The sequence below is a fragment of the Mus caroli genome, chromosome 17 (genome assembly GCF_900094665.2).
Source record: "Mus caroli chromosome 17, CAROLI_EIJ_v1.1, whole genome shotgun sequence".
Taxonomy (NCBI): domain Eukaryota; kingdom Metazoa; phylum Chordata; class Mammalia; order Rodentia; family Muridae; genus Mus; species Mus caroli.
In genome coordinates, this window is record NC_034586.1 from 33321550 (window position 1) to 33348029 (window position 26480).

Below are 26480 nucleotides of genomic sequence, written 5' to 3' on the forward strand. Positions count from 1 at the left end.
AGAACCCATCATGATGTCATTTTGTTTTTATTTTATGTGTTTATGTGTGTTCACGTGCATCTATGTTGTGTGGTTGTACCGATGCACATCAGGTACAGGGATGTGTGTTTGCTTAAAGGCTTATTTATTTATATGAATGTTGTCTGCATGATCGCCTAAATGCCAGTAGAGGGCATAAGATCCCATTATAGATAGTTGTGAGCCATCATGTAGTTGCTGGAAATTGAACTCAAGAGCTTAACCACTGAGCTATCTCTCCAACTCCCTTGTTTTGTTTTTTGTTTTTGTTTTTTAAAACAGGGTCCCAAATTTGTTGTGTAGGCTAGGGGCTGGCCAGCCAGTGATATCTAGGAATCCACCTACCAGAGATCCACCCATCTCTGCCTCCTCAGTGCTAAGATTACAAGCAAGTTCTATTAAACTTGTTCTTGCCTCCCCCAACTCCCAAACAGGATTTCTCTGTGTAACAACTTTGTAGACCAGGCTTGCCTTGAACTCTGAGATCTGTCTGCCTCTGCCTCATGAGTGCTTGAATTAAAGGTGTGTGCCATCATGCCTGGCCACACCTGGCTTCTTGTCTGTCTGTTTCTCTGTCTCTACTATCTATCTATCTATCTATCTATCTATCTATCTATCTATCTATCTATCTATCTATCTATCTATACTTGAATTCTGGGGACTAAATTCAGGTCCTTGTGATTACAAGTCAAGCACTTTACTGAGTTCTCCCCAGACCTTGTTTTGCATGTTGAGGTCGGCCCCCCTAGCATAGCTGTAGCCATTTTGTTCCATGCCTGCCAGCTATTTCAAATTGTTGCTATAACATGCTTGCCAGTCATTGACACAGAAAAATAGCTTGCCCCAGAGCAGGGTCTTGCTGACCTCATAACCTGTTAATGTTCTGTATGTTCTGAGGTTTGTCAAACTTAAGAAATTCAACAACCATAAGCTCCACTTAGGACCAATAAGAATACAGGCCAGTTAGAACTGTTCTGTCTAGTTAGTCAATATAGCCGGAGTCAGAGCTAACCACTGGGCTGCACTTCCTGCACATGAGCTCAATGTCGGTTTTTTTTTTTTTTTCCCTTTATAACCAGGCCCAGAGAAATGTTTGGGATTGTAGCTTCAACCCCTGAATTCTGAGCTGTGGCCCTGATAGATCAGTCTTAGAGTATGTGTTCAATAAACAAACCACCCTTGTCTGACTGAGACCCGTGTTCATGTGGTTTGTGGGATGACTCCTGGACCCCAACAGCATGTCTGTCCTTTGCATTTTAATTTATAATAAAGGGCCAGCAAATTATCTTAAAGAGGAGAGATCAAGCAAATGTACAACTTAAGAATACCACTTTAGGGACTGGAGGGATGGCTCAGAGGTCAAGAGCACTGACTGCTTTTTTTTTTTTTTCCTTAATGAAAATAAGCGTTAATACATCAAGTTATAAATACAAATTTGCAACAGTTTCAGTCGTTTTCTTCCAGATGTTGTGATGGGCTCACAGTAAACATGAAACTGAGATCTACAGTCTCAGGATGGACATCTGCACGGTGCTTGGTAAGTTGGGTAGATTGCTCTTTCTTCTGCATGTGTAACCTGTGCATTTTAAAGACTGACTACAAAGCACTCAGTCATACAAACGCTTAGGCAGAGAAGCTCCATGAAGCAGGGTCTACATTGTACACAGGAGGGCCAGCTACTAAACTGGGGTTTGCACTCAATTCCTCGGAGGCTCAATTCCTGAGCTCAAGGAAAGGAAGTCAACAGGGGTGATACAAATGGAAAACGGATCCAAAGGGAGGTTAAAGGGGGCACTGGTATTTGGGGACAAGCAATAGCTTGCTGTGAAGTGGCTTCACAAAAGTCTTTCAAATGTTTGGAAAGAAAAAAAAAAAGAGCTGGGTCATTCCTAACTACTTAAAATGCACATTGTCAGTTACTGAAAAATGTCTTCCCAATCTTTTGAGTGTGGGCTTTTAGCTTAATGACTGTGGTAGAAAAATTACTGCCGTTTTGAACAAAGCCTCTCATCTCCATGGGGTAGCGAGAGATGGACCTTCAGTTCCGTTTCAGCCAAGCACTCCTGAACCAGGCTTCCGACATGAATGATGCCTAGTTTTAGCCTTTCCATGGCGCTCTTGCTCCCAGCATCCGTGGGTCTGATCTTTTCCCCCAACTTTTCAATGACCACCAGCAGCTCTGCATATTTACTCTGAGGCATCTGGTTATTTTCAGTTCCCTGGGTGTAGCCTAGCGATGGAGGCCCATAGTCACTCAGCACCTGGCGATATTGATTGGGAGGAGGTCGCCATGCTAGTAGACCGTGAGTGGACACTTCGGGCTTTGAGGGCGGCGGCGGGCATTTGCACGGTCAAATAAGGCTTGCACGACATTCCGGCGGGCGGCGGGCGGGCCGGGCAGAGCCGGGTCAGGCCCTGAGCCCGTGACTGAGGCCCGGGCCAGGCGGCCCCATGTCCCTGTCTGAGCGCCTGCCGGGAGACCGCGCACTCGGGCCATTCCTTACCCTGCAGCTGCCGCCACAGTATATCACCCATACATCGGGCGCGAGGCGCAGGGGCGGCCGCAAACTTTGAGCCCAGCCGGTGCCCGGCCTGGGAGCTTTGGGTTTTTTTGTTTGTTTGTTTGTTTGTGTTTTTTTTTTGGGGGGGGGGTTGTTTATTTCGAGACAGGGTTTCTCTATAGCCCTGGCTGTCCTGGAACTCACTCTGTAGACCAGGCTGGCCTCAAACTCAGAAATCCGCCTGTCTCTGCCTTCCGAGTGCTAGGATTAAAGGCGTGCACCACCACCGCCCGGCTTAACTTGTCCTTTCTAATATATTTTGCTGTTATTACTCTGAAAGTATTATGGTTGCTGCCGAGTAAATAAATGTCTTATAGCCAGCAGGATATGGTGGCTCAGTCTATAGTCTCTGCACTTGACAGGCTACATGAACAGGAGGCTATCATGAGTTCAGGGCCTCCCTGGACTCAATAATGAGTCCAGATCATCTAGGGCTAGTGAAACCCTGTCTCGAACACCATGCTCCCAGCCCCAAAGGAAAATCCCTACCTATTTCTAGTATGTACACATGCAGTATTTGATACTTCTAGGTGAGGCAGACAAAAAATGAAGTTATTTCCTTTGCTGAGAATTCAATTTTCCCGTTTCTGAATAGCAGTAACATATGGCCCTTCTCACTTCTGACAGTAATGACGCCCCTTTCACCGGCTCTCCCTCTTCCCCATCTCGCTCCACACCCACTTCAGGACTGGGGACTTAGCCCAGTCTTGGTCTTCTCTTTCTTTTTCTTCTCCTCCTCCACCGTTTCCTCCTGCTTCCCTCATTCTGTAGCCCTGGTTCTTCTGGAACTCATGACATAGATAAGGATGCCTCTGCCTCTCCAGTGCTTGGATTAAAGGTATGCACTACAACACCTGGCTTTTTAATACCAGTTTTCAAAGTGAATAAAGGGTATTTAACGGTTAGATAGTGATCAGTTATGTATAAGTATTGAGTGAAATGTTCTTCACTTGATCTAATTTAAATGGACTAATCTTGTTATCTTTTCTTTTACTTCTGAAGGGGCATACATCTTAAATTATTGAAGATGCTATCATATGCCAGGTACTTGTTCTCATAGTTGGTGCAGGAAATCCACTTTTGCACGCCATAACCTGTATCCTATGGAGTTGGAGCTTCTGTGTTTTTTTTTTGGAGATAAGATCTGGTTGTGGTCAAGGCTAGTCTCAAACTCCCAAGCTCAAGTGCTAGTCTCGCCTTAGCGTATCTCTCTCTCTCTCTCTCTCTCTCTCTCTCTCTCTCTCTCTCTCTCTGTTTCACAACAGATTTTATTGGTCGAGGAGCAGAGTACACAGACATTCCAATTCTTATCACGCATACCCCAAAAGAGCCATATACTGTGTTCATATACCCAAACTCTAAAGAGTAACATTATGTTCATGTACACAAATGAAGAGCTACGTATTGTTTTTCTTTGAACTTATTCCAGTGATGTTCCAGCCTCAAACTTGGCAAGTTTCCTAAGACCTCTCCTAACAACCAAGTGTTCATAATCCCAACTCACAGTTTCATGCCACACAGAGAACGTACTCAGAATTTCCATCTTTCACAGCACATTATCACAACTGTTAGGAAAATGAACTGCCACGGCCACAGACATCACAGTTCTGACAGGGCAAGGACCAAAGACTGGCTTTCTTATAAAATGGTTCTACAAGAAACACAGGACCAGATATAACTGAAAATATTCCAGACACAAATGCATGACTGAGACTCCAAATTGCCATTTAGTAGGTTTTTGTATTATAGGATATAAAACTAGCCCCCTCCATGGAATGTTATGTTGACTCCCGAGACAGTCACAGCCTCTCCTGATTCTGTATCCTGTATTTTCTGGTTGTACCAAAAATAAACAACCAGCAAATGATTTAAACTCTTAAAAAAAAAAATTCACACTTAAAAAAATGAGATGAAGTGGGATTCCCTCATCTTTTAAAAATGTTTCTAGAGCTACTAAAAAAACTCGCATTCACAAAATAGTTGATAAAAATATTCCTCTGGACTGTACAAGAAGGGAGGCGGGACCACTGACAGGTGATGGATGCTTAGTCAGACTTGGCTTTTTTCTCTTCTTCAGAGGCTGGACTCTGGTTTTCCGTCTCTCCATTTCTGCAGGCAGATCTGTGGTTTGCTGGTCAGCCGCTTCAGCCTGTTGTTTGCCCTCTGCTCACCTCTTCCCTTTTATCTGTACTTTTTCTTTGATGCTTTATCCTTTCCCGTGGCCTTTTTCGGCTTGGCAGGGGCGGGTTTGGTCCACAGCCTCGCGGAGCGGCGCTTGGGTTCCGCCTCCATCCCTGTTAACCTTTCTCTTGGGCATCCTGGCCGCGCGGGGTGGGAGACGCGTGTGTCACCGGATCTGTCCGGAGCTGTACTGCCAAGCCACCACCACACTAACTGCTGCGACCCATCGCGGGGGCGATGGGAGAACCGGATCGCCTTAGCCTCTTGAAAAGCTGGGACTACAGTGCTGATCAGGGTGCCAGGCTGAACCAAAGGTTTATTCTATTTGAAGTACTCTTTGATAACCACAGCCTGAGAGTCTTTGCTGTAGTCCTTAGAATATGCATATGACTGCAGCTGGCTCTTAGAGGAACCAGAACACGTGAGCAAACCACAAAGATTTATGAGGGAACTACATTCATGTGTATGTATGAGAGTATGCTATGTGCACTGTGTGTGCAGGAGCCCAAAGAGATCAGATGCTAGAGCCTCAGAACTGGAGTTATGGGCAATTGTGAGCTGCTATGTGGATACTGGGAACCAAACCCTGGTCCTGTGCAAAAGCAGCAAGCGCAGTTATCTCTCCAACCTTCCAGATTCTGTTTTTCCCTCCTGGAACTCTCTCTCTTAAAAAAAGTATATCGTGCCGGGCGTGGTGGCGCACGCCTTTAATCCCAGCACTCAGGAGGCAGAGGCAGGCTGATTTCTGAGTTTGAGGCCAGCCTTGTCTACAAAGTGAGTTCCAGACAGCCAGGGCTATACAGAGAAACCCTGTCTTGAGCCCCCCCCCCTAAAAAAAAAAAACCACTATATTGTAGCTGTTTTCAGACAGACATCCTAGAAGAGGGCATCAGATCTCATTACAGATGGTTGTGAGCCACCATGTGGGTTGCTGGGATTTGAACTCTGGACTTTCAGAAGAGCAGTTGGTGCTCTTAACCACTGAGCCATCTCTCCAGCCCAGGGAATCTCTTGATTGAACCATGGAGTCAAAACTCAAGTTTTCCTGCTCCCATGCTGGGGATGATGCAGATCAGTTGATAGAGTGCTTGCTTAGCATGCACAGGGTTCAATCCTCAGCACCACGTAAAAACTGTGCAAAGCTTTTGGGGCCACTTCTAGAAACGTGGCAGGAATTTGACCTTGGGCCAGGATACGGAAGTAAGCTCAGGCAGGAATTTGACTTTGGGCTAGAACAAAGAAATAGACCTCAGGCAGGAAATTGACTTTGGTCTAGGACTCCGAAGTAGGCAAAAGATGAATACAGCTGAGGAATGTGGTCTTTGTATCTTTTTTTTTTTTTTTTTTTTTTTTTTTTTTCGAAAAGGGGTTTCTTTTTAAAACCCTGGCTGTCCTGGAACTCACTTTGTAGACCAGGCTAGCCTCGAACTCAGAAATCCACCTGCCTCTGCCTCCCAAGTGCTGGGATTAAAGGCGTGCGCCACCACCGCCCGGCGGTCTTTGTATCTTGATGGTTCTTGTTAAGACCCTGTATACAGTAATCATGAAACCTTTCATCTATGTTTTGTTTGCTCCTTACCTACCCAGTCCATGCCTTGTTTGTTCCTTAACTACTTTAGGTCTTAGGACTGACCCTATTCTTTGTATATACCTAGAATGATATAAAAGCAGACTGGAAAAAAATAAATCTGCTTCAGCCTCTGAACAGACTGGGGTCAGGCTACAGTGTTGTCCAATGGTCTTTTTCCTTTTTAATCCTTCCTTCCTCCCCAGAGAACCGTTGACTGACTGAGCTGACTTGGTAAAAAAAAAAACAAAAAAAACCAAAAATACTACGTGTTTTGGTAAATGCCTGTAATCCCAGAACTGGAGGCAGGAGGGTGAGAAGTTCAAAATCATCAGTGCGTCATAGGAAGTTTAGGATAGACTGGGCAAGAGTTCCTTGAAAAAAAGTTTGGATATTATCCTATTTGGAGCATGTTCTATTGTGTGTAGACACACACACACACACAAAGTTATCCACAAATCAGATTTAGTGTGCAAGAGCCAAAGACCATCAGCTATGAGGCTTACTTGAAGAAGCCAAAAACCATGAGCTAAAGATGCAGGCTGCAGGTATGAATGAATTAGGTGTGCTTTTAGAGCGTATGCTCCTTGATGGCTGTCAGTTGATCCAGCTAGGCACAACTCTAGAAATGAACGGTCAAATCACCAATCAACATTGTTACCTGAACACTGCGAAGTACTTTTTTGTTTTGTTTTGTTTTTTTTTAGATAGGGTTTCTCCATATAACAGAGCCTGTCCTGGAATCTATTTGTAGACCAGGCTGGCCTTGAACTCAGGGTCCTGGAATCTGTCTGTAGACCAGGCTGGCCATGAATTTAAGAGATTCACCAGCCTCTTCCTCCAGAGTGCTGGGATTAAGTGTGTGCCACCACACCCAGTTTAGTACTTTTTTTTTTTTTTTTTTCTGAGATAGGGTTTCTTTGTATAGCCTTGGCTGTCCTGGAACTCACTTTGTAGACCAGGCTGGCCTCTGCCTCCCGAGTGCTGGGATTAAAGGCGTGCTCCACCATGCCCAGCGTCAGTTTAGTACTTTTAATGCAGAGAATTTACTGATTTGTGGAGTGAGTGGAAAGACTGAATTCAGGACATAGATAAATCTAGGGTAGACTGCTACAGCCATGGTCCACAGGAGACTGAGAAAGTTCATGTCCTGATACAGCCTCTTCCACATGAAACCTAGCCTTGGAGATGCATCTTGCTTTGGCCAACGGAACCCTGAGTTACTGAGTCTTCTGGAGCAGTTAGGGGACCATCTCCTTCCAGATCCCAAAAGCAGAATCATTGTTGCATTTTCTTATGCAGTATTAGGTTAACTGCAACACAGGGTTAAAGGGGAAGAAACTTCATTTCAGGAATCGTGAATTTTGTTTCCATGTCTCTTGGGGTAACATTGTAATCTGCAGGCAGCAAAGAAGTCAGTTCAGAAACTTTGTCCTGGAGTAGGCTTTCTAAAGCTATCAGAGGAGACATCTGAGTTTACCTAGAGAGCATACTTCAGGAGCCTGCCAGTGTTTAGCACCTTTTACTTTGTTAGCTCAGGCCTGAACCATTTACCTTATGACTTTATAGAAGACAATTCCTAGACGAGGAAAAGGTCAAGGCTGAGTAGGCCCAGGTTTATGAAGTGCCTGTTTCTCCTCAACAGCCAGGACCACCTCAGTATGGAGGCAATGAGCTTATCAGAAATGCTGACTCTTGATTTCCAAACATGGCATTGCACTGAGGATGCAGGGGTGGGGTGAAGGGGCCCTACAGCCTTAGACAGGGGCTGCTTAATGGGACCAAGTGGTGTATGGAAATTGGGGATTCCCTATGTGGTGGAGTACAAAGATAAAAGGAGACGTTAGGTGACCAAAACAAGAATACAGAGGAAGATGATATAACCAGTTGAAATACCACAGAACACAAAGTCAAACAGTGGAACTTTATTTATCTGGCAAGTGGAGTGAATTCATTCACTGGTGTTCAAAGCCTGAGTCTGCATGTTCTCTTTAGGGAGGTCGGCTATGTTTGGCAGGGGCTCTGATGGATTGATGTCTACATAGGAGGAGAATCAGAGAAGAATTAGTTGCCTAAGATTCCGACACACCTTATATTAAGCAGGCTTCCCCCCTTTCCTTTCCTACTCTCGGCTCTCCACTGTCCCATCTCTTGGAGGCTCCTTTATCTTTCCATACCACTGCTCACCTGCCTGATTTTCCAGCTGGGCTTCAGGCCGGTCACCCCAGAGCAGATGCTTAGGGTCATTGAGGAATCGCTGGCTTCGCTGGCATGTCAGACAGGTCTGCACTGTCCAGCGCTGTCCCTTTCGGCCTGGGGCATAAATGGGAAAGAAGAAAGTGCCCAGGGCTTCTGACATAAAGGTTTTGCTCTTTTTTTTTTTTTTTTTTTTTTTTTGTATGTCTGCAGTCTTCCTTCCACCATCAATAGAAATTCCATCCCATCTGCACTTGGTTTGTAGATCTGATGTGTGTGGGAGGCCTGCATTCATATCAATCTCTTAGAACTCTAAGGTGAAGTTCAAACTCTTTAACACAGCCTAGCTTCTCGTCCAGTCTCACCTTTCTCCATCTTGCCCACCTCAAACTCCAGCCTCCTGAGCATTCATTTTCTTATAGCAGCACAGATTTTTAAAAATTCCTATTTTTATTTATATATTCATATTGTATATACACATATGTGTTACTGTTATATGCATGAGTACCTGTGTTTGTGTATGTGTGTGTATGCACACAGGAACACTCATCTAGATATATATGTGGAGGACAGAAATCTAGTTTGGGTGTCTGTCTTCCTTTACCACATTCCACCATGTTTTTGTAACAGGGTCTCTCACTGAACCTGGGACTAGATGTTTTCAGCTAGACTGCCTGGCCAGAGAGTGCCCTGGGATCTGTACGCCTTCACCTGCTCCCCAAGGCTGGCTGGGGTTACAACCTGCTTGTACACAGGTGTTAGAGATCTGAAGTCAGGCCCTCACACTTATCAGGCACAGTACCCACTGAACCATCTCCCGAGCCCCTACAAAGCACACATTCTCTCGTGTGGGAATCCCAGTGTCTAGAGTGTTTGACTCTTGTTTATCATGATAGACCTACCTCCCTGCTACTGGTAGGAATCAGCACTCTACCCCTACCAACTGAAGCATTTAAAATTACGACTCCAGTAGCTGGGTGTGTTGTCTCATGCTTGTAATCCTAGCTAGGGATGTGGGGGCAGGAGACTGCAGGGAATTGGAGGCCAGTCTGGGCTACTGGTGACATTTGTGAAAAAAAAAAAAAAATGAAGCCCCAAAGCAAAGAGACACAGGGTTTCTTTATGCAGACCTGGCCAGTCTGGATTATGTAGATCAGGATAGGCTTAAACTCATGAAATCCACCTGCTTCTACCTCTCAAGTCCTGGGATAAAAGGCGTGAACCTCCACAACCCACTCAGCTAGTTAGCAGTACTTAATGCACCCTAGGAATTAAATAATAACGAATTCGCTTTGTTTTTTGTTTGTTTGTTTTTTAAAAACTAAGGAGTGTCAAGTAGTCCAAGATGGTCTTAGGGACTAAGTCAGCTGCAGAAAGTCTCCACCTCTAGGTGGAGCTGCTGAGCCCTGCCCTGTCCTCTAGTGTCCCCACCTCACAAATGTCTCTGGGGCAGCACTCACGTCTCTGGCGCTGCGTGCAGGTGAGGCCCGGAATGAGGAGAGAGGAGCAGCTACGACAGAGCGTCCTCTTCACAGAGGGGTCCCTGGGTGAGGAAGAGAGGAGGTCGCTGCCTGCCTGCCTGCCAGCCCGAGCCCCGGGTCCTGCCCGCCACCCTGTGCCTTACTGCCGGAGGACCAGACGCCTCGCGATGGTCTTCTCTGTGTGGCAGTAAAACCTAGCCAGCTCCTGGTTCTCGGGGTTCTGAGAGAGGACGCAGTGTGCAGCCTGGGAACAAGGACGGCCATCCAGGTTACTCTGCGGCCGCAACACCGGGCTGCCACCCACCCCGAGCGCCGTCTCACCTGGTACAGGAAGCTGAGTCTCTGGAAGGCCTCCCGGTCCTTCACTGGGCCCGCCATGAGTGTCTGCCCCTCCTTGCGGATGTCCCGCCCCAGACGTGCGCAAGGTTTGCTGGGAACTGTAGTGCGGGGGCCCGCAGCCCCACACCAGCTTCTGTCAGAAACCAGACAACCCCACTGGTCTTGTGTGTGCAGGCAGCCCTAGTTTGGTATCCCTCACGTATTAGGTAGGGCCCAGCGTCTAGTGGAGCAGGCAAAGGATCTTAAAGCACATAAACATAACAGGACCGAAGTCCTGTCTTTTATGGTTGGAAAGAGGATTGTTTGCGGTGGACATTGGGTTAGACTTTGTCTTACTCTCCTGAAGCCAAGGGTAGATGCTTGGGACTTCTATGGACTGATGTAACATAACAAAACAGACAATGCCCAGAATAACTGGTGTTATATTCTGGCTATCACCATTGGAGAGGTTGAGGTAGGACTACCATAAATTACAGGACCCTGTCTCAAAAATAAAAAGCATTAGTGCCCATGGACCTGAAAGTATGAAAGATCAGATCACAAGGGAGGAAATAAGTTAACAGGACAAAACATCCCTAAGCAAAGAGCTCCTTGCCTTTCTCCCACTTCTCCTCATTAAAGGCACTTGCTGTTCCAAGGGCTAGTAGCTACAAGAACAGCACAAATATTTTATAGCACAAATAACCAAACAGCATGGCCGGTCTCCTCGGCTATTTATTAGTATCTACTTCACCCTCCTTCCTCTGACCTTTTCTCATTTATTCAACCTGGCTTGGTGTTTACTTCTGATTCCCAGTTACTGGCTAAGGTCAGAAGCAGAGAGATCCAGGCCCCTGCCGGGATCTGTGGAGAACCAGACCGCTGGCTCAGAGTTAGGCAATTAGTTGAAACGTACCCTGGGTGTTTTATATGGGCCTTCAGAGGCAAATGAGGGGAGTGTATTAAAATGTGGATTCCTAAGCTTACCCAAACTTCCATTAAGGACAGGTGAGTTTCAAGAACAGTTTCCACACCCATCCACTCTCATATAAGACCACTGCCAAATTACCACGCAACTCAAGAGATCACATTAGTGGATCCTTTGTTCCATATTTTCACCAACCAAATTATCTTGCCACAAAGAACCACAGTCAAGGCACAAAGGTAAGAGGAGAGTGGACAAAGTCCTGTTGAGGTGGTAGGAGGAACTGAATGCCCTCACTGCAGTTTCTTGTCTCAGTCTTGTGTGAAGATTACCCAGGCAGCAGATAATCCAGGTTGTTTGGTTTGGCATGCACTGGTACCTTTTGTGACAAAATATGTACCCTATGGGTTGTTTATTTTGGCCTAAAATTAAAATAATTTACATTCTCTGAAAAGGGGAATGTCAAAGGGTGAAGGATGGAAATAGAAGCTTAGCTGTCTTCTGGCCCTTTGCTACACAAACCACCCTCTTCTACCCTGTTCTCATGGGTGAGAAAGACTCCATCACTTTCCCTTCTTTCCTTAGATCTTTGAGCCAGGGGGCAAGGTGGACAACTTGTGAATAACCACTTAGTAACATTCCTTAAGACAAAGGCTTTGGCTACACCTTTCTCTCTCCTCTAATATCTGACTCCTCTCCAAGTTGCCTTGGGAAACAATGGAAGGACAGATGTATGTTTTTTTTTTTTGTTTTTTTTTTTTTTTTGAGTTTTTTGAGACAAGGTTTCTCTGTATAGCTCTGGCTGTCCTGGAACTCACTTTGTAGACCAGGCTGGCCCTGAACTCAGAAATCTGCCTGTCTCTGCCTCCCGAGTATGCCACCACGCCCGGCTCAGATGTATGTCTTGCAGAATTGCTTCCATCTCACCTTTAGAAGGAAGCAAGAGGAGCGTACTTTTTAGAGCCAGCCAACTGCAGGAAACAGGAATAACCCAAGCCTTTGGGACATGGAGTCTCCTTTTTCCCTATCCTTTCCTTCTCCCCAAATCTGAACCTCTGGCTAATCCTATGGGTAATGATAGCATTACCCTAAGAAGAAAAGAGACCAAAGAAATCCCCCTTCCATTCATTCATCCTAGAAACATTCCTTCAGCCTCTTCCCTGATCCTTCTCCTAACTTTAATGCTCAATCTCTGGCCCCAGAAAAGCCCCTCAACTTCTAGACTCATGACAGCAACTGCCACTCATCTTTCCAACACAGAGGTATACAGATCCCTATGCGCTCCCACAAGGAACAAGGCTATTCTGCGTCACAGAAGCCTTTTAAAGGTTTCTGTTTCCTGCATTTTAAGCAAGTTAAGACCCTTTCCTATAGACTTTGTTTCTGGAAAGCTTTTGCTTTCTCAACCTGTCCCCGTGCACTAGGAAACCCGCGGGACACTCATCTGTGCTTGGTCATGCAGCCCAGTCCTATCTTTACTCCTCACACAAACCATCCCAGATGCGAGGTGGTTTCTCAAGATGGCTCAAGACTGGAACCACGGAGACACCAAGATATTCTAGCAGGCCAGTTAGGAAGGCCCACCGCTCTTGACCCTGCCTCACCCCAATTACACTGCATCTCTTGTCATTCCCAATCTGTTGGGGGCCTAATGGTAAGTGGTGCAGCATTCTTCCGACCGGCCCGGATCCCTGGGTAGAAGAGGGGCCAAAGTTTTTCAGTAAAAGTATCAGTGAAGGTGTAGATATGTGAACGGTCTGTGACGTTGTAAAAGGACAGTGTGCCAGCCTCATAGTCTAGGAATATGCCTACCCGCTTGGGCTTCACCTTGATGTGCAAAGGGGTAAAAGGCGTGGTGGTGGCTGCATATTTGTCCCCATTCCACAGCCGCACACGCCAGTAGCCAGTCTCAGGGAGTGGAGTCAGTTCGCCCTTTCTGCTCACAGAGTCCCGGCATACTCCTACTGCCCAGTGGGTCTTGTCACCCACCTCCACCTCCCAGTAGTGTCGACCTGAGGTGAAGCCTTCAGTAGCTAAGACACAAGGGTAGAAAGTGAAACGCTGCGGTGTGTCAGGGAGGTCTCGGAGTCTTGTCTCCACAAACTTGACACTTTTCCGATCCTCTGACAGGACGAGGTTAGGATGAGCCGTCTCGGGGTCCAGAGTCACATCCGCTGGCGGAAGAAGCCAGAGTGGAGCTAGATGAGGATGGGAATAGCTAAACGTCCCTGCCTCACTTCCCCAGCCTCCCTGTGCACAGCCTGCAAGGTTCCCAGAACACTGTGGGTTGGTTGACCTCAAACCATGCTTGCTTTTGCTGAATGGAATAGTGAAAGGTACTGCCTGAGTGAGGGCCAGAGAAGGATCCATATCGAGTGGGCAGTAGGGGCTGGGGAGAGGATGAACAGGAACTTGCATCCTGAAATAGTCCTGCTTTGTGACTGTTCTTCTCTGCATAAATATTAACGATGAACGATGATGTTCCCTTTTATTTTCCTGGCTAAGATGGTAAATGCGGTCCATGCTCACTCCTCCTAATGAGTTAGGAACCCTTTACCGTGTTTAGGTCCCTATTTAGAGCAGATGACACCTAAGGCTTCTTCTCTGAACTCTACGATTCAAGGTGAGACAGAAAGCTGGTAATGGGGCAGGTGGAGTGGGCCTAAGAAGAGTGAGTGAAGCTCACTGGAAGGATCTGAACCTTTCACTCCTCTACATGCCCTCTGCCAGTATCCTTTTGGGAACAACTCACCAATTAGCTGTTTAAGAATTTTCCTTAGGGCAAAGTACTGCCGGGGGAAATTGCTGAAGTTCTTTTCCAGCTCTATGGATACTGAAGTCACCTCCATGGTCTTCACCTTCTCACATCTAGGAAGGATGGGAGATAAAGAAAGAACAGGGTCAGGGGAGCTGAAGCCAACGTAAGTGGTATGTAAGTGGTATCATCTTTACTGAAAAGAAGAACCAGACCTCTCCAACTTCCCTTCCTCCTTGAAAATTGCTGTTTTACTCTTTTATACTCAGAGAGCTATGTGGTTCCCTTGACAGATCTGTATCTTAAGAATGAGTCTTACATTTCATGCAAATGGACAGTTACCCCTCCACTACTCGTACTCCTGTGCTGCCACCTTGTTTGTTTGACCTCAGCTACGGGTACACAGCTGTGTACTACAAGTATACAGCCACCTATAGGCATAAGCAGAAGGTGGCTCCGTTCTCGCTGCTCTGGCCAAGCACAGCCTCATGTCAAGAGGGAGGTGAAGATTTATCACTCCCAATGGCTCATCCTCCCCGTATCCAATTCAGTGCATACTGTATGACTTCCCCTTTCTTACTTCCTCCAAGTCATTACTAAACCCAGTCTCTAAGCCATGACCCAACCCAGAGAGACAGAGTCACTTACTTTTCTAGGGTACTTTTCACATCCTAGAGAGAAAGAGAAAACAAAGTAAGATTGGTCCTAGAATTCATGGAACACGATGGCAAAAAGGTTCTCCCTCTTCTCTACAGTTCTAGATCTGCAAACTAGGCCCCAGGCAAAGTGAGGATCCCAGTCCGAGGGACCTAGTGCATGTCTCTCATGGAATGCCATAACTGCTGGTCATAACAAAGCGTGGTAATATCACTTCAAAATGGTTTCCTGTGTTTGACTTTGTTCCTCAAAGACACTGCAGGCTCCTTGCAAGGACAGAGGTTGTGTTTGCTTTTTCTTTGTCCTCCAAATCCAACCACACACCTTTGCATCATGAGGATCAGTACAGACAATTCCACCCTAGAGGCACTGGACATTTCCCACTGTGATCTAGACTCCCTTGTCTAGAGCACTGGTTAATGAACACTAATTTATACCAATCCTGATTTGAGACTCCTTGGGATCCAGATGACAAACACAATGAATCTCACCCTGAAGAATTTCCAGTTTAATGCAGTTAGCAAAGCACACACAATGAAGACACAGGGATAGATTCTAAGCAACATAAATGTACATGTAAATGTGCAGTGATACTTCACTGACTCAAATGCCAGTGATCTCTTCTGAGATAAGAGATCCGCTTACGATAGTAAGACGATTTTAAGCGTTTTAGAGGTAGCAACAGACTGACTACAACATAAACACATTTTGAGTATCCTTTATATTATAACCCCACCCCCTTTGGGCACTAGGTACAGTTAAGTTCTAGGACTGCAAAGTAATGGTAACTGCATTTACAAAATTTTGAGTGCACAGTGTATCTCTAAGTAGAACAGACTTCTATTTTCTGAAAAGAATGATCTTTTTTTGAGTGTAAATTATATACATTAAAAAAAAAGATTTATGTGTATGAGTGTCTTGCTTGCATGTATAGATTGTATGTATGTGCACCAGGTGCAAGCAATGTCTGAAGAGGCCAGAAGACGGTATTAGAACCCCTGGAGCTGTAGTTATAGAGGTTTGTAAGCTGCCATACGGGTGTTGAGAACTAAACCTGGTCTTCTTCTTCAAGAGAAGCAAGTGCTCTTGACCACTGAGCCATCTCTCTAGCTTCAAGCACATAATTTCTGAAAAGACAGAAGGATATTAAGGATGTAAAAAAAAAAAAAATTTAGGCTTGGTGTGGTGGTATATGCCTTTAATACCAGCCCTCAGAAGGCAGAGGCAGGTGGATCTCTGTGAATGAGGCTAGCCTGGTCTACAAGGTGAGTCCAGGACAGCCAGGGCTGTTATAATAGAACAGCCCCATCTATAAAAACCAAAAAAAAAGAAAAACAAACAAACAAATACCCCCCCCCCCACCTCCAAAGAGGGAAAAAACCCAACTAACTACCCCAAAACCAAAAAAACCCCAAACAAAACAAATGGAAGGGATAATAGAAACCTGAGCTGCCCCACTCTAAAAAAAATGCCCTTAGCACATACCTGGAAGAAAAACTTGGGATTACAGAAATAGAGTAAGAGAGGGTGCACTCCATACTGACAGCACGGCCTGCACAAAGCTAGATTGTATTTGACCTGAGGAACTATACAGGAGCAAAGGTCGAACCTTAAGCATCTCGAAGCCTGACTGTAAGCACTTGCCCTCCACCTCAGCAGCTAGGTGGGCAAGGTCCCGGCGCCTGTCCCCAAGGTGAGCAGCATTTTCTCGAAGTCTCTGTAGAATGTCCTGTTCTTCTTCCTCCAGTCGTGAAAGCAGTGTTTGCTGCTCTTCGTCCAGTCGCCTGTGCAGCTCCTCAAACTCCTTTAAGATCTGCTGCCGGCGGCTCTCCACCAGTCTCTGAGAACAAGGGAGGAGGCTATCAGGACCAGAAGGCATGAGGGAGTCTCTCCCAGATCCACCAGGCTCAGGACAGACTTCTTTGTCACTGGGAAGACTTTAGCAGCACACTTGCTTCTCTTCCTGTAAGGGACACTGTTACCTGCATGCTCCCAACAGACAACTCAGAGGGCAAATCAGTGGAAAGATTTAAATCAGTCAGTACTTAGCTTTATAGAATCTGAAACATGCTTTTGCTAATGGTACATACTTTACTTCTAACAAACATCCTTGAAGTTTGAGAGTTTAGGACTCAAACAGTAGTTGGATCACTTTGAGGGTTATCAGCATGCCCTCCCCTAGGCCTTCCTGCAAGTGACCTTCCCCAGTATAGCAGTCTCAAGTCTTTTGACTGAAAGGGAAGCATCAACTCAGAAGAGTAGCAGAGTGGATTGAAAGATGTAGACAGAGAGAGAGGTTGGGCTCAGGCTCAAGAATAGTGGGTGACACACCAAAGCCTGTAGGCCTCAGAAGGCAGCCATGGATCTGAAGCTATGCCAAGCAGATGGCAGACTAGCTTTCATTACAGGGTCACTAGTTGCTGTCTCAGGTAGGCAATGGCAGGATGCATTCTCACTTTTGTCCTGAATAGATTCTCAACATGTGTGATATTATGAGCACTCTAATGAATTAGACTCCTTAGCAGTATGTTTTAGGGGCCAGAGAGATGACTCAGTGGTTAAAAATTCCTTGGCTGGGTGTGGAGGCCCATGCCTTTAATCTCCAGAGGCAAATTCCTGAGTTGGAATCTCTAAATTCAAGGACAATCTGGTCTACAAGGAGTCCAGATAGTCAGGGCTCTGTAACACAGAGAAACCCTGTCACTGAAAAACAAACAAACAACAAACACTTGCTTCTCTTCTAGAAGTCCTGAGCTTGGTTTCCAACACTCATACTAGATAGTACATAACTGCCGGTATTCCTATTTCTAGGGGACCCCATTTGTCAACTTCTGGTCTCTGAGAGACCACACAAACAAAAATAAATCTTAAAAAGGAACACTGTATGTTGCCTCTCTTAGACTTTACATTGTCACCAAGAGCATGGCTGCTTGTGGTGTTGGGCTCACATCTGCTCAGGAGCCAGTACTTGGTGAACCCATAGTGTCACATAAGCTGTAAGCACAGGACAACCCTGCAGGGGCTTTTAGGGAAGTCAGAATCAAATAGTCACATATTGGATTAGTAATTAAAATCACTTTTAACTGGGAGTGGTGTGTATAACTTTAACCTCAGTATTTAGGAGGCAGAGGCAGACAGATCTGAGTCCCAGGCTAGCCAGACCCACACAATGAAACTCTATCACAAAAAAAAAAATTTAAATATTACTCTCTGATGTTACTGGATATTACAATCACTTTAGAATTATATAGGTAGGCTATCTTATCTGAACTTTTACTTAAAAATTTTTGATTTCGTTATAGCTAATTAGAAACTCCATCCCCACTCAGGATATACAATCTCACAAGCCCACACTGACCTGTGCTGGCTGTGAATTTGTGATTTGGATATTGGGGGTTCCAGCCCCAGCCTCTTCTGGTTACAGGTGTGAACGAACCATCATGCCTAGTTTACAAACTTGTGTTTCTGTCTGCTGTGTTGGGGAATGGATGCTATACCCTCAGCCTCTACACAGTTCAAAACTTTTACATTTTATTTTTGAGACAGGGTCTTCTGTAGTCTTGGCTATCCTTACTTGCAACCCTCCTGTCTTAAGTCTCCAGATTACTGGGATTAGATGTCTTCGTCACCAAGCCTTACTCCCACAAACTATTTTAAAAGGGTTAATGAGTCCAGTTCTGGAGAGGCTGGGATGAGAAAAAAGCAAGGGGGTAAGAAGGGGAGGAAGATGAATTCAAACAGTCATGAAAGGAATGTTTTGAATTGCAGTCTTAAAGATGACTGAATAAAAATTAATAATTGAAAACAACAACTGTTCTTTGGTTAAAATATTATCATGGTGAATGCCCTCCATGTTCACATTTCAACACTTGGTTCATAGTTGGTAGCCATTGGGATCTTTGCAAAGGTTATAGAACCTTTTGGAGGCGGAGCTTTGTTGGAGGAAGTATGTCACTAGGGGGCAGGCTTTGAGGGTTTACCCTACTTCCTGTTTAACTCTACTTCCTATGTAGGTAAAAATCTGATCAGCCGGCTTCTTGTTCCTGCAGCTATACCCTGCCTTCCCCTCCAAAAGAGAATGCTTCGCCCTTAGGTTACCTTTTTTGTCCTGACATTTTATCAGAACCTGCACAGGTGGAGGCTGAGGAGGGGACAGACATTCTGGCAATGAATCAACTTTACATTCGCTCACTTATAAGGATGTACTTCTGAGCCAAGTGTTACTGTGCATGTGTTTAGTCTTAGTACCTGGGAGGCAGAGGCAGGTGGATATTTGTGAGTTTGGAGTCAACTTGGTCTACATATTGAGTTCTGGGCCAGTGAAGTTGAGACTCCATCTCAAAATGTGGTTCTCTGGGGCTGGAAAATTACAAAGCATTGGTTGTTTGTTCTTCTAGGACTTGAGTTTGAATCCCAGCATCCACATGGCACTTGCAACCATTGGTAACCATGGGAAAATATCCATATACACACACACACACACACACAGAATAATTAAAACCAACCAAACAAAATGTTCCTGAACAGTTCTACGAGCTCTTGCTCAGCTCTCTCTATATCTCCTGTGAACTTTGCAAATTCTCTCTCCTTCAACATTTCTAAGTTCCCAGCACTGCACTCTTAGGAGATCCCCTTTCCTTGCTTGGGAGTAGGAAGAGGAGAATAGCGGGCAAGGACTCCATGGACTTAGCAGGAATAAAATGTTTCGTCTGTTAATTTAAAAAGTACATCTCCTTGTATATATAATGTGTGTATGAGTGGGTGAGCACATGGGGCACAGTGCACATGTGGAAGTCAGATGCTAACTCTGTGCATTCATTCACCTCTTTCTACCCCCACGTAGGCTTCAGGTCTTGATGCGCGCACAGCAAGCACCTCTATCCAGTGAGCCATCTCCCAGCTCCCTTTCTTCATTTCTTATGACCTTCTCCTCAGAACTGTACTCAGAAAAAGTAGCATCCCTCCAGTGTTTACTGGCAAGCCTGATGAAATAGCACTGAGAGAGAAAGGCAGCTTTCCCCTAGCTGTCAGATGAACTAAAGGGAAATGGCCAGCCATGCTTTACCTTGAGCTCCCCTGGCTTCTTCTCTTCGGAGGCTTTGCAGCAGGTGATCTCCTGCAGCTTCTGTTCCAGGGGCTCCAGGCACTTCTGAAGTTTCTCCTGAGGGTTGGAAGAAAGCAGGAGACGTGACATTTGGAGTTAGTTGGTACATCCATTACTCAAGAGGTTAACCTTTTGCTGTTGATATAGATTCTTCTTTTTAGTCGTGTGAATGTGTGTTTGCTTGAGTGCGTGCGTATGTGTGTCACTGCCCAGGGAAGCCAGAAGAGTGCATCAGATGCCCTGGAACTGAAGTTTATAGGCTAGGGAACCAAACTCGGGTGATCTGCCAGACTGGCCCACTTACCTGCTAAGCCGTTTCTCTACCCCTGATTATTTTTCCCTTGAAGCACTTAGGTCAAACCCAGAGCCTCCAGCATGCTGGGCAGGTGCTCTACCACTGAGATGCATTCTTCACTCCATAGTCATTCAATGTCTGCCCTTGCATCACTTCTTGATCCAAGTCCCTTCCTTGTCTAGAGCTAGAGATGTCATGTGGATGTTTTATAGATCCCCCTTTCTCTGCCACTAGTCACCATCATGCTTGTGGCTCCCCTGATTTTCCTCCCCTGAACCTAGTCGTCTGGCTGTCATCGACTGGGTCTGCTCCCATGCTGTTCTCTTATGGACAACTGAAGTTACCTGGGTTTTCGTTTGCTTGTTCTGGAGGTGCTGGGGATCCATGAAAGGTGTGTATGATAGAACATTTTCTAGTACCAGACTACACCTTCCTCCTGCCAGAAGCTGCCTTTTGCACTTTTATTTATTATTGTTATTTTACGATCAGGTTTCCAGCAGCCTGACATGGAGTCATGAATAACCAACTTCTGATCCTTCTGCCTCCTCCACCTGAGTGTTGGGATTACAAGTGTGTTGTATCACCACGCCTGCCTTGATACCCTTAACCCGTGCTTCTATTCAAATTTAACTACTTAGAAACAAAATAAAACTTGATTGTAAATAACCTTAAATATATTTCAAGATTTTGTTAAGCAGAATGTTAAGCAGAGTCCTAGGAGTAACATCTTTGATTTTTATTAGTAAAATATTTACCATGTGCCCTCACTAGTGATTTAAATGTTAAATGCTGTTACCCATTCTATGGGAAGATGCAGACTGGCTCAGCACAGTTTGCTGGATATCAGTCTCAAGTGGTTTTAGCTACCTCCAACAAATGGGGAAAAGAACTACATCCTAAGTAAAAAGGCTTAAATCAAAATCTTTTTTAGTTCTTCTAAAATATTTTCAGATCATGTGGTTCCACTCATTTATTTAAAATCTGATATATTTGGAAGACTCAATATTATTGCAGTAAGTTACAGAAGTTTTAGGGTACTCCTCACTGTTCTCAATGGAGGACAACTGACCAGATGTATACAGTTGGGAAGGGACTACTCAGAGTATATTCTCAGCTGCCCTCCCCAACTTCACCCTGGCATCATGGGCCTGGCTGCCTACCTTATATTCCTGTGTAGCATCATCCATCGGCACGACGGTGTGGGGCCGGTGGGTATGAGAAATTGCACATATCAGACAGACAGCCTCCTGGTCTTCATAGCAGAAAAGGCTAAGAGGTTCGTGGTGCTGGGAGCAGAGGCTTTCATCTCTGATCTTCCGCTTGACCGTCTGGAGCTGCTTGGCGATTTCCACCATACTGCCTAGCTGTCGGTTAGGCCGGAGACTCCGGTATCGGGATGTCTTCCGACAGACAGGGCAAGGGAAGTCCCGCTCTAGGTCTTCCCACCAGCGGGTAATGCACGCTTTGCAGAAGTTGTGCCCACATTCAATAATAACTGGCTCCTTCAGATATTCTAGGCATACAGAACAGCTTGCTTCCACCTGCAGGTTCTCCAGAGCAGTGGCTGTGGAGGCTGCAGAGGCTCCAGCCTCTAACAGACTTGTCTCTGCCATTATAACTTGGAGGCAGGGAGAGAGGAAAGAAGTGTTAGTTGGAGGGTTACTTTGTTTCCTGACATTAACTCCCAGTAAGCCAGAGGTCTAGATGTAGCCCTATCTTGGTATTCTCCCATTTCCACCTTTTTAACCGTTGGTCTATTTACAGTGTTTGTGACTTTTTCTCATCACTGTTATTATTTTTGAGTCAGCAAATATCAGCAGTGCCCAGAATTTCTTTACCTCTGCTTTCTCAATACCAGCAATGAAAAGGAACCTGATGTGGCGAATGAAAACCATTTCCCTAACATTTTTGAGGTCAAGACAGGGGGACTGTCATTAGCTGAAGGCCAACCTAGGCTACACAATGAGTTCTAGGTTAGCTTGAATTACAGAGATCTTATTTTAAACAGGGAGGGAACCATGGGAAATGAGATATGTCAAAGAAACCAAAGTATTAAGATTTTAGCTGGTCATGGTGGCTCACTATGAGGCAGGAGGATCAATACAAGAATGAGGCTAGTCTGGGCTATAGAGTAAGACTTGTAAAACAAATAATATACCTACATATCTATTAAAAATGACTATCAGCCCTAGAACTCATTACTACTTTAAAGAACTTCATATACAAGTACTGCATCGATTTCAAAGAACCCCAAACGACTTCTTCTAACATCATAGAAACTTTATTGTTTTAGAGTCTAACCTTGATTGTCTGCTGTTCCTCTTAATGAGTTACACTACAGTAACACACTGTTTCAGGGAAAACATGAGATGGTTCTTCCTTTCCCCAAACTAGCCCAAAGGAAGAACGTTCTCTTCTTGAAGATGCTCCTGCCACTCACCGCATTTCTATTTGTGTGCAGCTGGAATGGCTGCAAAGCAACAGATACATATCAGCTCTAAGGAAGCACCATTGAGTGCATTGAGGGCAGCAGCTTCTTGGAGAGAAAGTTGGCAAGTACATTCTAAACATTCAGCGGTGACTGTAGTCTTTCAAAGTCACTACTGATAACTAACTCCTTAGATAGTCAGTGATTAGGAAGGAAATTAGCCAGGTATGGTTAATACTAGGTAAGTAGCACATGTACTGAGGAGGCAAAGGCAGGAGCCTCAGGAACTCAAGGCCAGCCTTAATTATACAGCACACTCGAGGCCAGCCTAAATTAAATATAACCAATAAATATTTATTGGTCTCAATAAATGAATAAGTGTATGGAAAGAGACAGCCAAAGCACTCTTAGCTGGTCCACACTCCATTCTTAAGATGCCAATACGTAAGTTAATTTATCTGGTCCCATAACCCCCTACTTTCCTTCTGTCCCAAAAGGGGCCCCCAAAAAGATGGAAATTTGGTAGATCTACCCATCGACAGAAAAGTGGCTATGTAATGAATTTGGGGCAACAATGATTATTTCTGTATACTGGTGGTACAAATGGAATGATGTTAAGTAGGAGTTGGTAACTTATCCCCTTTTAATGGAGAAAAGAATTGATCCAGATAAGTCCACTTGGATGATTTCTTCTCTGCCCATTAGAATCCAGTTTTGACTAGTGACTTAGCCTCCTCCTCCTCAATCTTACAGATAAGTGGCATCCTCACCTAAAACTATTCACACTTGAGAGACCTGCATGTTTCTAATTAGCAATAGATGGTATGAGAGAGAAACGGGCTCAAGGTTAGTAAAGAACGGAGAGGATTTGGAGCTGGGGGTGGTGGTGTAGAGGGCAGCCATAATATGGCCTTGTTTGTGCTCCTCTGGCTTGGTCCTTCCTCTCACTCTCCATTACTCGATCTCAGTGGAAGTAATAGCGTTAGAGACGTCCACGTTTTGCCTTTTATCACTATTGGGTACCACCTCAGGAGCCTCTCTCAAGCACTGGCCACAACTCTGTCCCACCCGTTCTCCATCTTCTCCTGCCATATCGGGAGCGTGAGGACCAGAGTGAGGGGGCAATACGTCGTGGTTTGCAGGGAGGAACGGATGAGTGTCTAAGTGAGGGAGAGGTGTGACGTGAAGGTGGGATGCCCGCTGCCATGTCGCAGCCCAGACCCGCGATGACTGCGTCAGTTTCACCCGGGGAGACCAAAGGCAGCGGGACAGGGGAACGGCGGGGTAGCCAAGCAACGCCGGACGCGCTGACGTCGCCGGGGCGGCAAACGTCCTCCGGGCCCGAGGCGGGCGGAGGCAGCTGTGGTTGCGCGCCGGCCGGCTGACGCGGTCGCCGGGCGTAGGGCCGCGGCAAGAGGAGCCCGCTCGCTGGAGCCGGCTGCGGGACCCTTGTGGCGGCGGCGCAGCACCTACCTTCCCGGCTCCGGGTCCCGGAGTGCCGGGCGCGGAGCCGCCGGAGCACTGCCTCCCTCCTTCCTCCTCCCCTCACCCCCGCCCCGCGGCGCGACACACAATACTCGCCGGAAGCGGAAGCCGCGCTGCGGCGATGGAAGACAGCTGCGCGGGGCCGAGCCGCCCTGCCAGGGCTTAGTCGGGCCCGCGGCGGGCGGAGAGCCGGAGGCGAGGGCCTGCGCGGCTAGTTTACCGGGCGAGAGGGAACCCGCCGCGTCAGGTGGCTGAGGTGCTGGCGCCCAGGTGACCGGAGCGGTCCCAGGGAGACTGAGGGCCGCGCATGCGCATGGCGAGACGCGGAACCCCATGGCGGGCAGCGCGCCGTTTCTGGGCTGGCAGAGCTGCGCTGTCAGCGAGCCCGCAGAGGCTCAAGCTGGTCCTCGCTGGGGCTGGGAACCGCAGAGGCCTCGGCGGCTACGGGCTGTGGGCTTTGGGCCACACTTTCCCGGTCTCCGGGTCAATTCTGGGGGAGGGTTGCTGTTTAAGGCGGCGGTGTATTACGTGGCTGACCTGAGAGTCTATGCTGGCACGTCACTTCCGACTGGCTGAGGTCTGGCAATTTAGCCGGCAAGCTGTAGTAGGTGAGTTATCTTGGCTGCAGACCGAGGTGCGCCTTTTCATCTCTTCCGGTTGGGTGATGTATTAGCTAGGGGTTCTCTAGAGCTACAGAACCTAGTGAATGTTTCTCTCTCTATAATTAATCGTGATGACTTACAGGCTAACCCAGCAATGGGCAGCTGTGGATGGGAAGTCCAAGAATCTAGTAGTTGCTCAGTCCCACGTGGCTAGTTCTTTCAGCTGGTCTTCTGTAAAAGTAGGTTCCAACAGATGTGCTGGCAAGTAAGTGCAAGCAGGTGAAGAAGAGAATCTTTCTTCTTCCTATGTCCTTATGTAGACTTCCAGCAGAAGGTGTGGCCCAGATTAAGGTGTGTACCACCTTGTTTGGATTTGGGACTTGCTTTCTCCTGGGCTGACCTTGAACTCAGAGATCACCTTGCCTCTGTCTCCTGAGATTTAAGTCGTGTACTGCTTGCCTTGCCTGGTCCTAAACTTCCTGGCCACTGTACCTTAAGATCTCCATGTCAAGAAACTTGTCTTCCAGCCTCAAGATCTGGATCACAGGTGAGCCCTCCAATTCTGGGTTGTAGTTCCTTCCAGATAAAGTCAAGTTGACAACCAGGAGTAGCCACCACAGCTGACATTAGCGAAACGCTTTCCCTGGCTGGAGCTGGAGTGTAGAAAACCGGTCTAGTTCCGTGCTTTGCTGCTCCTGCATCTAGGATGCCAGGAGGACCAAATCCTGTGCTCAGGAAACACTGGGTGGGAACCAAAGCCTACTTCTTTCTCTTTGAAGACCTTGGCTTAAGTTTCTCTGGGAGAGCAGATGGTGTTTATGGAGAGACTCCAGACTTGCACTATGGCCTCCTTGTTGTGTTTTAAAAAAAGATAAGGAGAGAAGGAGTATGTTTGGTGGAGGTGTAGTCAGGTGTGGGAGGAGGGGTACCTCTGCAGGCCCATGCTGAGGCATCCCTTCCCCCTAAGGGACCAGCCACGATGACAGTATAGAATAGAGTTTTTTCAGGGAATGGGGAGGGGAGTTGAGAGGGTAGTAGAGACAGAGAAAGGTGTGTGGGAGGGAGGGGAGAAGAGAGGAGAGAAGAGAAGAAAGAGAAGTAGAGGCCAGCCGTGAGTGCCAAGAGCACATGGTGAGAGAGGGGGAGGCCAGTGGGGAGAGAGGGGGAAGAGGCTGGATAGGACAGAGTAAGAGCAAGAGAGGTAACTGGGGCAGAGCCTAGACAAAATGCTAACACTTGTTGTTTTTGGAAGTGCCATAAATCTGTGATGGTGAAGATTTTTGTGGAGGGAATGAGTTGATGTGGAGGGATCGTCTGCTGGTACAGATGTAATGGACTCAGGAGGAGTTAATGCTAGGATGCACATTCATACTACTGGATGCATAGGTAGCTTGTCCCTCTGTTGTGAGACAGACCTTTTCTGGGGAGATAAACACATGTCTGCTCATCTCAACGAACTGACACGGACCAAAGTATGAGTACCACTGAAGACTGATGTGGGGAAGCATGAGTTTTACTGGGGTTATTTAGAGGAATATGGGTGAGGAGTTACTTACAGGAGCAGAAATAACTCAAAGACAACACGATGTCACCGAAGTCCGCCCCCATGCAGTTGACAGCTCACATAGCTGGAAACCTGGAGCACACTGCACAGATAAACAGGCTGAGGGTGTCTTTCCAGTTAGTGTGCGCATCTTCCAGGCAGCTTGTTCTTATTTCTTCCAGTCGTCACCTGCTTCTGCTGGTCTGGTCTGAGAGTGGCTCTCAGCAGTGTCTACTGTTAATGTACTCGTAATATACTCGGGAGGAAGGGATTTTGGACTTCTGAAGCTGCCATGAGTTGTTTCTTAAGGTGCTTCCCTGTAGCACTTCACTTCTCTTTAGAATGTCTTGTTGCTTTACATCTC

General features: G+C 46.4%; 1 protein-coding gene and 2 pseudogenes across 11 annotated transcripts in view; all 3 read right to left on the reverse strand.

Annotated features, from left to right (window-relative positions):
• Positions 1–2000: 2000 nt before the first annotated feature.
• LOC110312226 lies at positions 2001–2391 on the reverse strand (annotated as a pseudogene).
• Positions 2392–4624: 2233 nt separating this feature from the next.
• Positions 4625–4896, reverse strand: LOC110312206 (annotated as a pseudogene).
• Positions 4897–8232: 3336 nt separating this feature from the next.
• LOC110283719 (E3 ubiquitin-protein ligase TRIM39) overlaps positions 8233–26480 on the reverse strand; it is a 529744-nt gene continuing 511496 nt past the window's right edge. The window contains exons 1-11 of one of the 11 annotated variants that reach the window (XM_029471220.1): positions 22360–24011; positions 21219–21676; positions 19725–19820; positions 16269–16499; positions 14651–14673; positions 14000–14115; positions 13237–13421; positions 10148–10248; positions 9984–10066; positions 8515–8640; positions 8233–8364 (exon numbers count right to left, since the gene is read on the reverse strand). In XM_029471220.1, the coding sequence (XP_029327080.1) occupies positions 8279–8364; positions 8515–8640; positions 9984–10066; positions 10148–10248; positions 13237–13421; positions 14000–14115; positions 14651–14673; positions 16269–16499; positions 19725–19820; positions 21219–21671 (1500 nt within the window). In that variant the 5' untranslated portion in view covers positions 21672–21676; positions 22360–24011 and the 3' untranslated portion in view covers positions 8233–8278. The other 10 variants (XM_029471215.1, XM_029471217.1, XM_021149171.2 and 7 more) reach the window with 10 other exon arrangements.